The sequence below is a fragment of the Saitoella complicata genome, assembly GCF_001661265.1.
Source record: "Saitoella complicata NRRL Y-17804 unplaced genomic scaffold SAICOscaffold_19, whole genome shotgun sequence".
In the NCBI taxonomy this organism is placed as follows: domain Eukaryota; kingdom Fungi; phylum Ascomycota; class Saitoellomycetes; order Saitoellales; family Saitoellaceae; genus Saitoella; species Saitoella complicata.
The window spans coordinates 13,181-27,294 of NW_017567010.1; the positions used below are offsets into that span (position 1 = coordinate 13,181).

A 14,114-nucleotide genomic window follows, 5' to 3' on the forward strand; every position below is an offset into this window, starting at 1 on the left:
TTATACCCACGGGGCCCTCACTCCGATCCACCGGTTCCGCGCGCCGAGTTGCGCACCGCTAGCGGGTCGGACCAGAAAACGTTAACGCAAAAACAACCAACCATCTGAACGGAAAAATGATTGGAGTCATTGGAGCTTCTCAAAGTCAAGTCGACGACAAGAAACGGAAGAGAGCGAGTGAGGCATGTGACGCATGTCGTCGCAAACGGGTATGTCTTGTCGTGGTTGATCTGGGTGGACGGAGGCGCTGACATGGGTCGCGACCACAGAAACGTTGCGAACCTCCCGAGCGCGACGGTGAAGGCTGTCCCCGCTGCCGGAAAGAAGGCTCAACGTGCAGGTTTGTTCATCACTCCTTCCGGATCATCCATCCGATCAAGTCCTAACGCGTGAAAAAGTTTTACGGAACCGACGTCTGCGTCGGCCACACCCTACCGCACGCACGACCACGCACCGACCCCACGTCCCGTCCCAGCACCCGCCGTATACCATACCCCGACATCCTACAGCCATCACCCTACGGGCAATGGTCCGGAGGGTCTCCCATCCGTGAACGATACTGCCCGCCTCGTCGGCTCGAGCGCGACCCGCGCCTCAAAGGCTTGCGATACATGTAAAGCTAAGAAGGTTCGTCCACTCCTCCTGTTCTCTTCTCTATCTTATAATCATCGTACTAACAACTGCCCAAGAAACGCTGCGATCAAGGCCCCATCCCAGGCGGCGCCTGCGCCCGCTGCGGACAAGAAGGCATCACATGCTCCTTCACCCGAAACGAATACCTCGTCTTCCCACCCCATTATGGTCACCACTCACCCATGCCTCACCCTGGCCCACAACCACCGCCTCATAGTATGACGGTGCATGCCCACGGACACCAGCATCATCTACCGCCACCCCCGGGCCCGCACCCTTCGCAACTCGCGACTCGATTCATCGGTGATCTGAATCCGGAGTCGCAGTTGTTGCAATTGGACAAGACACGATCGAATGGACCTAGTATGCCTGCATCTCGACGAAATAGTTTTGGACATGGGAGGAGTGTTGGCGGGAATAATGGTGATGTTGGCGTTTGGGTTACGGGTCGGAGTGGGAGTGGGAGAGGGAAGCCTGCGCAAGCGGACACGAAGAATGAAGACACAAAAAATGGCGGGGATGGTAAAGACGAGCACATCCAAAACGAAGCAGAGCTAATGCGAGCCGCATTGGAGAACCTTCGCCAGAAGGTATCGTTTCTCTCCGAGGTCATTCTTCCGTCAAAGGACTCCCTTGATGCATTACTCGATATCTACTTCCGCTCCGTCAACCTCTTCCTCCCAATCGTTGACGAAACCACCTTCCGGCGCGCTTACACCGAAGACCCCACCACCGTCTCAAAACCACTTATCCTAGCCATGACCCTCGTCGCCTCAAAACACGACGACGCAATTCCCTACCTCACCGACCGCCCCCGCAACTTCGGTGCTCGAGTCTACGAACAACTCACAGCCCTCCTCGCAGCAGGCTACGAACGCGATAAAGTCACGCTCATCAAAATCCTCGCCCTGGCGAGTCTTCATGCGGAGGGAAGCGAAGGCGGTGTGGAAGCGAGCATGATGATAGCAAAATGCGTTCATCACGTTCAAACTCTCGGACTCCACCTCCCCCGCGTCACGGCTGGACATGGACACGGACACGGTCCCGGTGACGAGAGTGTGCAGAGACTCTTTTGGGCGGTGTGGACGTTGGATAGGTTCCACGCCGTACTCAGCGGTCGCCCGATTTTACTACATGCGGCTGATATGGGGATCGCTGATCCACCTCGCCTTCCTGGCGCGTTTGGTGTTTGGTTGAGGATCACGGGATTGTTGGATCGTGTCATTGCGTTCTACCGTCCCCGACTCGATGGGCGGATTAGTGGTGGCTGGGAAGAGGGATTCCCGTCCTTTGAGGATGTGATTGGGGAGGAAGAAGTCGGGGTGGGTAACGAGATGGTCACCTTGTTGGAGGTGTATTATCATGCGGTTAGTATGTTGACACATCGGAGCCGGTTGGTGGTCGCGTCTGGGGCTACGCCGAGCAGTACGCGGCAAAGTCTCAGCGCGTACCGCATTCTGCAAATGGACATGACCGGCCTCGCACCCCTCCCGATCATCCCATACACCGCAACCCTCGCCATGACAGTCTTCTACCGACAATTCAGAATGGCGAAGTTGACCACCCTCCGAGCTCGCGCTCGGGCAGATTGGGAACGGGCACAGAAAGTGTTGGAGGGATTGGGTGATCGATGGTGGAGTGCCGAGGCGATGGGTAACTTGGGACGGAGCGCGATGGAAAAGGTGGAGAAGAGGGATCATCCCCCGCCACCACCAGTACAGACCAGACCCGTCAGTGCTGAAGCGAATCTGCATTTGTTGGTGCATGCTGCCGCTGGCGGTGCTGATGCCGATTTACCCCAGTTCGAGACGCAGGCGAATGGACATGGGATGGGTGATGGGGGTCAAGGCATGGGAGGAAGCCCTTGGAGTGTATCGAGTGGGTTGGAGAATTTAGATACGTTCTTGTTGGATACGTTCCCGGACCCGTGTTTCCCAACCGAGTTTTTGGACCCGGCGACTTAGGGGCTGGGCCATGTGATGTAGGTGGGATTTCTAGGGATTACTACTGTGAGGGTCATGAGTTACGAAGATGGCATTCGACTGAATGGGATGGTATGGTTATGGCGTGATAATAGTCTCTGTTTTTCCGGTGTGTATACGTAAGTGTAATGTGTTAGCTTTCAGTTTAATCTCAGTTTGTCCAATCTTTGCAATGAACTTTCATATCAATCGCGGATGAGGCATGCTCATATGTTATTCGGATTCTCTGAACAGTATTATACTGTAGGGCCAGCCGCGGAGTGGAGTATACAGCTCGTCCTGCGGGTCAGATTCCCACGAAAACGGCGAGTAATTGCAGGAATTTACGAGGTCATTGTGATAATCAAGCCGTCGTGGTCTTCAGAAAAATGCATGCATTAAGATATTTCGCTAATCGAGATACGACGACCACTTAGACTGTCAATTTACTTCTGCAACGGCTCCCCACCCCTCGGCCATGCCTCCTCAACCGCCTTCAAAACGTCATACCCATACAACCACTCACCCCAAACACCATCCCTCCACCTGTTCGGATCACCCTCAAAGGGATTCAAACTACCACCAACACCGGCCTCCATCGCCTTCATCTTCTCATCTCTCTTCACCTGCTCAGCACCATCGTGCATGTGGAAGAGCGTGCGCTGGTTAGTAGATCCCTGGACCACACGCGTCGTCCGAGGCTTGCGGAGACGCTCGTAGATGGCGAGGGCGGTAGGCAACTCTTCCACGGACCGGACACGGCCGAGGAGTTCACCGAGCGCGACACCATCCTCGACAGCGATAGCTGCACCGGAGGCGAGGTATGGGAGGGTGGGGTGGATAGCGTCACCCAACAACGCGAACCGTCCGCCTTCGTGCACCCACTTTGGCGCTTCCTCGCGGTTCATCAACTTCCACTTCACCACCGTAGGACTCGTATCCAACTTCAACATCCTCGTCAACTTCGGATCCCACTGCTCAAACAAACTCAACATCTCCGCCGCATCGCCCTTTTCCGTCTTCGCATTCGGATCGGACAACGTATCGGGACACAAAAGGACGATGTTGTACAAACCTCCACCGCGGAGGAGGTACCCGACGACATGGCAATCAGGTCCGAGCCAGAAGTTGATAGCGGGGGCGTTGACGAATTCGGCGAGTTCGGGGATATCCTTCATCTTGTCCGCGGGGACAATAAGCCTGTACGCCAAATCACCAGTAGGCGTAGGCGGATCCGGACCCAACAAACACTCCCTCGTCTTCGAATTAACACCATCCGCACCAATGATCAAATCGGCCTCATAAGGCTCATCCAGGCGCGCAGCCGTATAGCACTTTCCATTCTCGAAATCGACCTTTGTGACAAACGCTCCCGTGACCAACTCCGCACCCAACTCGACACACGCATCAAGCAACAACTTGTGATAATCCGCACGGTGAACGTGGTAATACGGCGCTCCGAACCTCTCCACGAAAGAAGGGTACAACGGTGCGACATTCAACACCGAACCATCCGCGAACCGGCGCATGGTACAAGTCTGCGGCAAAGTCGACACGGCGTTCATCCTCTCGTCCAAGCCCCAGTGCTGGAGCAATCGGGACGCATTCGGAGGAACCTGGATACCCGCACCAATCTCCCCAATCGCGGGGGCCTGCTCGAGGATAGTGACCTTGTGTCCATTCTCAAGGATCGAGATCGCGGCGGCCAATCCACCTAATCCCGCACCGACGATGATGGTCGAGAGGGGCGTATCCGTCAATGGTGTTTTCTTCTGAAGAGTCATCGTTATCGTCGTATTCGTCGTTGTGTATACCGAATCAAGACAATTCGGAGGTCGATGAGAGGGTATTTATTACCTTCTATTGGCCTGGACAACCTTCGGGTCATATTTTGCGCGCGGCGGAGAAACGAACTGCCGAACGGCCTGCAGTGCCGAAAACGCGGAGATGGGAGATGAGCTGGAAAGTTCGGCAATGGAAAGGGGATGGATTTGTATATGCGGTATAGTTATGGAGATATTCTAGTTCCGTGATGGTATATTGTCCGTCATTGAGATTGGGCTCTTATTCTCTGGATGATTTCTGAGCCATCCTTCGCCCCGGTGCTTCAACAGTTGGCCATGGCCATGGGCTGCCTAAAGTCGCACTCCTCCATGTTTGCCTTTGAACTTGTCTGCCGTGTCACGAACGACTGCCATCCGCAGCGTAGTCCGCATGCGATCGGCTTCATATCCGACTCGTAACGAGCCAGCCTCGCCGGGTATCAACTGCAAACAATCCTAAGCCGAGTATTGGCCTCTCCTCGGCCTCCAAAACCATGAAGCCTTCGTGTCCTTATTCTTCATTCGGAAGAAAAATGGAATGGAATGGAAAGACCATCCTGCTCGTCGCTGGTCCGTTTCGATCTGAGGTAACCTCGCCCTCTCCCAGGTCCACTGCCGCCCTCAGCACCAATCCCTGCCCGTTGACGTCCTCCGAGCGTACGAATCTGTCCGTGCATCCAATTGCTAGCGCTACCACAGTCGGCGCTGCACTCCCTGCTTTTTGCTTCAATCCCCACCCCCCCGTAAAAACTCCACACACGTCTCATACACCACAAACGTAACACAAGTCGCCGGCGTAACCCTAACAACATTCGGTGCCAAGCCCTTATAGAAGCCCGCTATGCCCTCTGCTCGCCATGTTCGTCTGATGACGTCGAGAATGCCTTTATACGCTTCCTCCTTCTTCACACCCGCGACCGTAGCCGCTGCTGACACAGACACCGACGACGGGGTAGCCCCAGGAGGGGGTTGGGGTTGGGGTTGGTAGGGCTGCGACTGAATCCGACTCTTGACGACCTGGTAGGGATACGTCACGACACTCGCAACGATCTTACTCGTCGCGCTCATCCATAAATAACTCCACGTGCTCCCCTTGCCACCTTTCCCATTCCCTTTGCCGGCTCCGTCACTATTCCGCACGTTTTCCCAGTTTTTGAGTTTCTCGTACGCGGCGAATTGTACAGCGCCATGACTGACCCCAAAGAGCGCCGGTACTAGACCGCGGTAATAGCCTCTTATCCCTTCTTCGCGCCAGATCCGGCGGAGGGCGTCAGGGAGGGAGCGATACCCAACCACCGCCGTCGACCCTGGAGGTGCAGAGGACGCTGATGGTGGAAGGGCGTGTACGATCATCCTCGTCTTGATGACCCAGATCGGGTTGGTGAGCAACGTCGTGAACGCCCCCGCCCCCGCCGCCGCAAGCAGATACTCAACACTCCCCAACCCCCCCTCCCCCCTCCATTTCTCCACCTCCACCTTCAACCCCGTATACACCCAAAAATAAATCCCCCAAGCACTCATACTCCCCACCAAATTCGGCGTCCATCCGCGATAAACACCCCGCACCCCTCCCTCTTCGCGCCATATTCGGCGGAGGAGGTTGATGGAGGTACCGAGGTGGTTGGGTTTTGTGGTTGGGTCGACTTGGAGGCGGGTTTTGAGGAGGTCGAGGGGGTGGAGGAGGGTTGTGCTTGTTGCGCCGGCGAGGAGGCCGGAGAGGGCGTGGTGGAGGGGGGAGGAGTCGTTTGGCATGCCTGGTGAGAGGAGCGGCCGGCGCAGCTGATGTGGAGAAGGAAACGGATCAAGGCTGGGGATTGACAAAGAACGAACCGTTCGCCTTTTTCTTGTCGGGACGGGCGAGTGTGGCTCGAGCTCGAGGTGTGGCACAGCAGGGCCTCCAGACAAAAAGTCGGTCGGTTCGTATCGATAAGAAAGTCAGAAACAAGTCGACACCGGCGAAACTTCCGTCGCTATTCTATTCCAGTTGCAAAGATGAAGGTCTACACCTCCGACGAACTCGGCCAGCTCAAAGGTCTGGTTGCGATGCACGTGGCCGTGAGGATCTCGCTAACAATCAAACAGCCATCGAATTCACCCGAGGAACAATCACCTCCGATCCCGACACCCCAAAGCCGACAATCAACATCCTCATCAAGCCCACCAAGGTTCCTATACAGCGCTTAACGGCATGTACCTACAATGACGCGATCGACACCCCAGTCATCGGCCTCCCCGGCGGAATCGTCAAAGTGGTCGACAAAGAAACCGGTGAAATCCTACAAGAGTGGAAAGATGCACGGGTACAAGACGAGACGGATAAATGTATCGGCCTAGCCTACGCACACGGACACATTATCTCGTGCACAGCATCCGGCTACTTCACCGCACGATCCCTCACTTCCGACGCTGCTGAAGTCACCACCACACACACCCTCCCAGCCCCTCTCTCATTCCTCCGAACTCACCCAACCGAAGCCGGAACAATCATCTTTGGCGGAAAAGACCGCGACGTCGAAATCTGGGCCCGACAACAGGGCGAAAAGAAGAAGGACGACGACACGAAACCTTTCGCCGGGTTAAAACAAGTTTTTAAAGCCAAAAACGTCAAAAACGACGAACTAGACCTCACCGTCCCAATCTGGCCCACCGACGCCGTCTTTCTTCCCACCTCCGACTCAGCACCAGAAGAAAAGCCCCAAAGCGGCAACCGCTACGCCCGTACCCCTCCCAACGGACCCACCTACAAATTCGCCACCATAACCCGTTTCCGCCACATCCGCCTCTACTCCACCCCCCTCGCCCGCCGTCCCCTCTGGTCCACCCAACTCGGCCCTCAACCCCTCCACTCGCTCACCCTCCACCCCTCAAAACCCGATGATGAAGTCATCTTCGCCGATAACCATTCCCGGATAACCTCATTCTCACTCTCCACTCGCCTTTCGACTGGCTCGTACCTCCGTCCCACGGGCGCCCCGATGGGGTTGGAGTGTAAGGGCCGCGTGGTGGCGAGTGTTGGGTTGGATAGGTATTTGTGGGTTTGGGATGCGCGGACGAGGGAGGTGTTGGGGAAGGTTTTCTTGAAGGTTAAGCCGACTGCGGTGTGGGTTGTTGATGATGAGGATGTTGGGGATGGGGTTAAGGTTGAGAGTGAGGATGAGGATGAGGATGGGGAGGGGGATGTTTGGGAGGGGTTGGAGGAGGTTAAGAGTGAGAGTGAGGGTGAGAAGGGGGAGGGTGAGGAGGGGAAGCGGGTGAAGAGGAGGAGGAGGGTGTAGATGGTGGAAGGTGGAGGATAGAGTTAGTTGAGCATTGTGGCAAATGGTGAAGCATATGAGAGACAGTATGAGAAATCCATTTTTGACCCTAATAACCAAACCCGAACCAAACCCCAAAACAGTAACTCGTCGCCGTTCTAAGTCCTCAATCGCATCGTAAATTGCGATCAAACTCCTCAAAACACCCGACCACTTCTTCCTCATCTTCGAAGCCATCCGTCGCGACGGTATACTCCATCTGGGTGAGCCGTTAGCTACCGTTCCTAAACCAAAAAGCTAAAAGCAAACAACATCCTCTTCCTCCCTCCACCAACGCCAACACCATCACCCATCCTCAAACGAACGACCCCGAACTCACGCCGAACGACAACTCTTCACCATCTCCTAGTCTAAAGTTAAGGTAAAACGACTAGGCTATACTCACCATGTTGTATCGAGTTGTGTGAAGAACTCACAGTCCAGCGTCTGGGGACCGCGTCTGATATACCATACCAGCGCCCAAAGTCACATCAACGCTAACGTCTTTCCTTTCGTCCCTCACCGCGGACCGGATCGGATCAGACGGCACAATTAAACTTCCTTCCCGTTGAGATTGGGCCGGGTGGGCGGTGGAAGCAAAACAGGTGATCTCAATTGGCAGGGGTGGCCGTTAGTGCGTAGCGTTAGCGTGGGAACAAAAGCTGGCTGACTCCTCAAGCTTCGCAAATACGTCATGGGAACAACACCGTCGTGCTCGTCAATCCTCAACGATTGCTCGGATACAGCTTTGGTCTAGTATACCCGTTCAGAAGCAAGCTCAACTACACGCTAGCGTTCACGCGAATGAACGTGACTCTCGACACCGCACAGGGTGGAGTACGCAATAACACATACTATTCAAATATGAAAAGGTGATGCCACATCAAACTGCAACAAGCATTCACACAACCTCCCGTCCCTGATATGCAAACGACAACCTTCCCCGAAAGTAAAATACTCAGAAACAGTACACCCAAATCTCCCCCTAACGTACACTCAATTCGACCCAGACAACTCTCAAAAGCTATCCTCCAACAAACTCCTCCCCCTCCTCCTAACCTCCCTCGCCTTCTCCTTCAACCCCTCCTCCCTCTCCTCCAACATCTCCGCCCTCTCATCCGCAACCCTCTCCACAGCCTCAAACAGCGCCGCCTTTGCTCGCCGATGCGCAATAATCTTCTGGATAAACGTATAAGCCCTTTGCGCGATCGCGAGGCCTGCTGCTTCCCATTCTTCGAGGGTCATGGAGGCGGAGGAGAAGGAGGTTTCGGTGGGGGTGAAGTCAGTTGGGAGGGGTGGGGGGTTTGGGAGGGATGTTGCGGATGCGTACGTTGGCTGGGGGGGTTTGGAGGAGGCGGTGCGTTGGTGGTGCGTGGTGGGTTGAGCGGGGGGAGCGGGAGCAGGAACGGAGCTCTGAACATGAGCTTGAGCCTGAGTGAACTGCTGGGACTGCTGCTGATGGTGTTGATGCCCATGATACCCACTCATCGAAACCGACTGCGCTTGACCCGGACCGTGTCCCATCGACATCGACATCGACTCCATCCTCTGATGCGGCTGTTGATGTCCCGGTCCCGCCATCGCCGGAAGCCCACTCCCACCGCCGCTAACATTCAACGGCTCAACACTCCCAGCATACATACCCATCCCATCCCCTCCAGCAAATTTCTCACCCGGCGTGACATCCGCACTCCCCAGCTCCTCATCCGTCCAGATACCGTCCTTTTCTTTCGCTCCGGCACCAGCGCCCAACGGCATCGGCGGCCCAGGAATCATCGCCTCGACCTGTTTATCGAACTCTGCTTCATCGAACTCCGAGTCTTCATCGAATTCCATATCCAAGTTTCCCTCTCCCTGTGCGCCCAGAATCTGACTCGCCGTGGTAGGGGCAATGGTGGTGGTGAGGGGGTTGAGTGGGACGCCGTACTCTGTCTTGACTTTCGCGATAGTAGTTGGGGCAAGATAGGATTGAGCGTGCGTCGTGGCGAGCGTTGTGGAGTCATCGAGGTTGGGGTCGAAGTCGGATGAGAGGGGAGCCGAGGAGAAAGTGGGGTGGTTGACCGTGTGTCTATCATGCCAAAGAGTCAGCATACACTCCCTAAACCATAGCATACACCCCCTTAAACCCACTCAAAAACTCACCCCTGAACCTTTTCAATCTTCTCTTGCTTGATCTTCACTTCACCCTCCCCTTTCTCCATCTTCACCGTACCCTCATCACTCTCCGAATCACCCGCGTGCTCCCCACCGCGTCCCATAACTTCATCGACCTTCTCCAACTTGACCCTCAACAAATTCGCGTCACTAGCATCGGGGGCCTGCTGTTTTGCCGTCACCACTGTCGTATTACTCGCCTGAGCCGGCTGGGGAAACAAAAACTGGCGATTCGCACGAGTTCCGAAAGCGGGACCAGCAGCTGCTGTGGTGCTGTCAATCGATGGACGCGGTGCATTCGTCGGACCAGAAGAAGAAGATGTGGGTGCTTGAGGTTTATAGGAAAACTTGGCCCCAAACAACCCCGGCATACGCCCGTTAACAAAGTTCTTGACACCCTGACCAGCTGTACTGTTGTTATTCGACGGCATTCTCGTCTCGTCTTCGTGTGTGTGCAAAATGAGATTCAAGTCAGAAAAGAGCTTTAGAAGTCAAAGTTCAAGCAAAGGTCCAAGTCGGTTGGTTGCTGGTTGCTGGTTGCAATGGTTGTGGGTGTATGCGGATAAAGGAGTCAAGAGCGACTCGAACTCACCGTAGCCGCCCACCGCGGGGTTGCACTGCCACACCAGCCACCATACGTTCACCTTCCCCATACAGCGAGCGTTACACACATTCGACTGGCAGATCTTCGCAGTCTGCGATCCATTATTTGTTCAATATCGAGGTTGACCCTTAAATAAACAGTGTCGCAAATGGACTACGGCTCCGCAACCCTCTCCTTCGCAAACCCACGTCCGTCCCACTCTCACTCCCTCCTCCCATTCCCCCCTTCCCTTCCTACTAACATTCCATCATAAAGTCCCGGTCCAACTCCTCCCAACAGAAACCCTCCTCCACCTCACCCGCAACGCCCTAAAAATATCCGAAAACCTCGTCCTCGCAACCTTAAACCTCGGACAACTATGCCGGGATGTGAGAAATTTGGTGGTTGGGGTCGTTGGGGTGGGGGTTTTGTGCAGGGTTTGGGAGGTGTGGTATAGGGAGAAGCAGAGGAGGAAGGGGGTGCCGTGAGGATGCGAATGGGGTTTTCAGATTGTTGCGACATAACACGCATGGCGATACTGGGATGGAGACCCGGCCGGGTGCTGCGACTACACCTTTGCGCCGCCGTATGGCGTGTGGAAGTCCAAGATTACTGAAAGGGTGTCACGGAGGATTGGAAACCATGGCAGACGGAGATCAGACGGTAAGAGAAGTCTAGCTACTTGTGACTCCCACATGCCGCCGCGTAAGGGACGGGATCGGCAAGATTGAATCCACTGCTCTGGTTTACTCGTGTATGTTTCCATTAAATTGCATATGCTCATCATGTCTTGTTTTCGCATGATCTGCCTTCTTGTCCCCTTGTAAATAGTGTGAGCGTCCGTAGTCGTACCATCCCGTATGCAAATCATTTGTCCTCCTTTCGTCTCGGCTTTTCTGTCCACCAAAGAGACCCATATCCCAATTCCTCCTCATACCCCATTATCCCCATTCTCCATCCCTTTCCGCCCCCTCCCAACCTGCACCCCCCTCCAATCCCCAAAAACCCCAAGCACATCAACCCCCTCCCGCTCCTCCAGCCCTCCCAGCTCACCTTCCACTCCCTCCCCATGGCCATCACCCACACACTCCACGAAATGAACATACTCAAACCCTCCACTTTTAGCTGGTCTCGAGCGGATGGAGTCGATAGTTAGTGATGGTGGGAGGGAAGCGAGGAGAGCGTGTATTGGTGCGTGGACGCGGATGAGGGTGCGTTGGGTGGGGGCGGGCGTTGGGTATGGTGATGCGGGGTGTGGTGAGAGGATGAGGAAGCGTGTCGTATTATCTATTACACACACACACATTCAAATCAGCACCACTCACGAAAAGGGGAAAGAGGAAGCATACCATCATTATCCTGAATATCCCTCGCCAAAACCCCAACCCCAAACATATCCCCACAAATCTCCCCCGCAATCCCCACCGTCTCCTCCCCCTCCTCCTTCGCCAACTCCGCAGCCCGCGAGGTCGAGGACACTGCGATACGTTCCACGCCCTTCAAATGTTTTGTGAGGAATTGCTCGCATTGGCCGAAGGCTTGTGCGTGGCTGTAGATTCGTCGAACGGATTTTAAGTCTCCATTTCCTAATAGTGTATGCCGTACTCGGAGATATTTCTCGGCGACGACTCGAAGACGGCCGGAGGAGGTGGAGGATGAGAGAGGGAGGTCGCGGAGGAGGTCGAGGGTTGGTACGACTGATCCGTTCGTCGAGTTTTCGTACGGAATGACGGCGTGGGTACACCCTTTTGACGGATCACGTATCGTGGAGAAGAGATCTGGGATTGCGGTACAGGGGACGTATGTCGCACTTGCTCCAAAGACTTCGCGGGCGGCCTATTTAACGTGTTAATCGCCAGTTTCCTCACTCCTCTCAACGGGATCAAGGCAAACCTGGTAGGTAAAGGTTCCGGGTGGAGCGAGGTATGCTACCGTTGGTGATGATGTAGGCTGGCCGTTTCCCTGGGTCATGGTGGTTAAGCTGGATTTCTCGTGCTCGAGGTCGAGGTCGAGGTCGGTTTGCGAGCCGACGTATATTTCGGGGGAGCTACTAAATTTGGGTGCTAGGCAGGGCGCTCGCATACCGCACAAATCCGTGTGAGGAGAGGAGCGCGGAGGGATCAGCTGGTCGATGGGAGTGAAGTGCTTAGGAATGATGAGTAAGGACTGTGCTGAGTCAGAGCCCCATTAATGACTAATACTATGTGTGCAACGGCCTGTAGCCGAAGCAAGTAACCCGAAAACGCCAATGTCCAAGCCGCGGCGCCCCAACCAATTCTCATTCTAACCATTCCTCATATAACCGCAGATGATGATCTCAAAGGCGTGCCCCTACACACGAATCCACTGGATCGCGCTCATCTGTTCGCCCTCCTCAAAACTTCGCCCACATCGAAGCAAGAGCCTTCACGCTCATCTGCTCCCCCTCATCCATCTTCGCCAACACCGGGTTCTCCTCCCCACCAGTCCTTCTCAGATTAGCAGCACGCCTCCCCTTTCTGACGTCGTGCATCTCCTTCTCGGACTGCTCCTTTAGCCTCTTGGTCTCTGCGTGGTACCCGTACCAGAGGGAATCGCAGTCCAACCCATCGGCCTCGAAGATCTTCTCCGTGCGGTGCCAGATGGCAGAGTCCTCGTAATGGTCCTGCAGAGCGGGGAGGGGAGTGACCGCCCTCCACCCTGCAATGTACGGAGGACACGGAGCTTGTCCGATCTTGCTGCTTTCCTCCAAAGCAGACACGGAGATCTTGCTCTCATCGGTAAACTCCCGGTACCGAAGAGCATCACGGAACCTGTCCTCCATGGCAGGGTTCCAATCATCGACGATACCGTACTCGGAGTTGTTCATGGCCATATCCTCCTCATACCTGTTCTGGTATGCCTCGTCATATCCAGTCAACAGGTACGCGGACTGCTTATACTCCTCCTCCGCCTCCTCGAGCTCCTCCTCTTCCTCCTCAGGCGCCGGCCTAGTGTTGGCCTCAATCAACGCCCACAAATACCGGATCTCATAATCATCATCCCCATCCGTCGTAACATCACTCATCCTCATCTCAGCCTTCTTCGTTTCCAACCTTTGCTCCCTCAAGCGCTCCACACGTCTCTTTTCTCTCTTCTCTTTTTGTTGCGCGACCCAGAGCTGGTGGTACTTGAGCGGAGAGTAGTCCGGGTTGTTGTAGATGGGCATGAGGGGTGGGGGAGGCACGCTCTCATCCGTATCCGGGACGGTAATCTCCGTCTCGACTGACTCGTTCCCAATGGAGTCATCATCACTCTCCTCGCTGCTATCACTCGAGTTGTCCTCATCCTTGGGCGACGGCGCTGGCGCTGGCGCGGAGGCTAGGACGTGGAGCTCGGTGTTAGCATCCACCAAACGCGCCTGGCGATCAGCAAGCATGTCTGCAAGTTTGAGCTCCATGAGCTTCGTAGTCGCACCCCAGATACGGAACTCGTAGTCCTCATCTTCGGCAGTAGGGGTGGGCGGGGTGATGATGATCTCGCACGCCTCGATGTGCTTTTCATCCTCCTTGGGGATACGGAGGTCCAAGGACGACGCCTTCTCGGTAGGGGTGACCGGAGGCAACGGAATAGAGCACGGCGCGATAGGGGTGGTAGGGATCTCGAGCGCGAGGGATGCCTCCTCCGTAGGGGTGGCTGTCTGCAAAGC

The 14,114-nt window shown here is 55.3% G+C and overlaps 8 protein-coding genes across 8 annotated transcripts; 2 read left to right on the top strand and 6 right to left on the bottom strand.

Annotated features, from left to right (window-relative positions):
* Positions 1-95: 95 nt before the first annotated feature.
* Positions 96-2,746, top strand: SAICODRAFT_20502 (uncharacterized protein). Its single transcript, XM_019166272.1, has 4 exons — positions 96-209; positions 270-340; positions 399-627; positions 690-2,746. Exons 1-4 carry the CDS (start codon positions 117-119, stop codon positions 2,595-2,597), a joined length of 2,301 nt encoding a protein of 766 aa, XP_019022590.1. The 5' UTR covers positions 96-116; the 3' UTR covers positions 2,598-2,746.
* A 324-nt stretch (positions 2,747-3,070) lies between these two features.
* Positions 3,071-4,327, bottom strand: SAICODRAFT_40795 (putative salicylate hydroxylase; the record flags this gene model as incomplete). Its single annotated transcript, XM_019168639.1, has 1 exon — positions 3,071-4,327. A coding segment is annotated over one exon (1,257 nt), but the record flags the coding sequence as incomplete, so codon positions are not given.
* Positions 4,328-5,143: 816 nt separating this feature from the next.
* Positions 5,144-6,169, bottom strand: SAICODRAFT_66800 (mitochondrial carrier; the record flags this gene model as incomplete). The annotated part of the gene is made up of 1 exon (XM_019170268.1): positions 5,144-6,169. The coding sequence occupies one exon, from the start codon at positions 6,167-6,169 to the stop codon at positions 5,144-5,146; it is 1,026 nt and encodes a 341-aa protein (XP_019022592.1).
* Positions 6,170-6,351: 182 nt separating this feature from the next.
* Positions 6,352-7,779, top strand: SAICODRAFT_20505 (uncharacterized protein). Its single transcript, XM_019166273.1, has 2 exons — positions 6,352-6,449; positions 6,500-7,779. The coding sequence occupies exons 1-2, from the start codon at positions 6,410-6,412 to the stop codon at positions 7,690-7,692; spliced, it is 1,233 nt and encodes a 410-aa protein (XP_019022593.1). The 5' UTR covers positions 6,352-6,409; the 3' UTR covers positions 7,693-7,779.
* Positions 7,780-8,619: 840 nt separating this feature from the next.
* Positions 8,620-9,032, bottom strand: SAICODRAFT_31168 (uncharacterized protein). The gene has a single exon (XM_019167854.1). The coding sequence runs from the start codon at positions 8,953-8,955 to the stop codon at positions 8,728-8,730; it is 228 nt and encodes a 75-aa protein (XP_019022594.1). The 5' UTR covers positions 8,956-9,032; the 3' UTR covers positions 8,620-8,727.
* A 761-nt stretch (positions 9,033-9,793) lies between these two features.
* Positions 9,794-10,428, bottom strand: SAICODRAFT_145259 (uncharacterized protein). Its single transcript, XM_019165518.1, has one exon. The coding sequence runs from the start codon at positions 10,293-10,295 to the stop codon at positions 9,849-9,851; it is 447 nt and encodes a 148-aa protein (XP_019022595.1). The 5' UTR covers positions 10,296-10,428; the 3' UTR covers positions 9,794-9,848.
* A 950-nt stretch (positions 10,429-11,378) lies between these two features.
* SAICODRAFT_8784 (PDT-domain-containing protein) lies at positions 11,379-12,418 on the bottom strand (the record flags this gene model as incomplete). Its single annotated transcript, XM_019171522.1, has 3 exons — positions 11,379-11,734; positions 11,797-12,283; positions 12,341-12,418. 3 exons carry the CDS (start codon positions 12,416-12,418, stop codon positions 11,379-11,381), a joined length of 921 nt encoding a protein of 306 aa, XP_019022596.1.
* Positions 12,419-12,550: 132 nt separating this feature from the next.
* On the bottom strand, positions 12,551-14,031 carry SAICODRAFT_145379 (uncharacterized protein). The gene has a single exon (XM_019165519.1). The coding sequence runs from the start codon at positions 13,863-13,865 to the stop codon at positions 12,822-12,824; it is 1,044 nt and encodes a 347-aa protein (XP_019022597.1). The 5' UTR covers positions 13,866-14,031; the 3' UTR covers positions 12,551-12,821.
* Between the last annotated feature and the right edge of the window lie 83 nt (positions 14,032-14,114).

Coding starts and splice junctions, on each gene's coding strand:
- SAICODRAFT_20502 (XM_019166272.1), top strand. CDS start 117: ATGATTGGAGTCATTGGAGCTTCTCAAAGTCAAGTCGACGACAAGAAA. Junction 210..269: donor ACGCATGTCGTCGCAAACGG/GTATGTCTTGTC, acceptor TCGCGACCACAG/AAACGTTGCGAACCTCCCGA. Junction 628..689: donor ATACATGTAAAGCTAAGAAG/GTTCGTCCACTC, acceptor CAACTGCCCAAG/AAACGCTGCGATCAAGGCCC.
- SAICODRAFT_20505 (XM_019166273.1), top strand. CDS start 6,410: ATGAAGGTCTACACCTCCGACGAACTCGGCCAGCTCAAAG. Junction 6,450..6,499: donor CGAACTCGGCCAGCTCAAAG/GTCTGGTTGCGA, acceptor ACAATCAAACAG/CCATCGAATTCACCCGAGGA.
- SAICODRAFT_31168 (XM_019167854.1), bottom strand. CDS start 8,955: ATGACCCTCGAAGAATGGGAAGCAGCAGGCCTCGCGATCGCGCAAAGG.
- SAICODRAFT_145259 (XM_019165518.1), bottom strand. CDS start 10,295: ATGCCGTCGAATAACAACAGTACAGCTGGTCAGGGTGTCAAGAACTTT.
- SAICODRAFT_145379 (XM_019165519.1), bottom strand. CDS start 13,865: ATGGAGCTCAAACTTGCAGACATGCTTGCTGATCGCCAGGCGCGTTTG.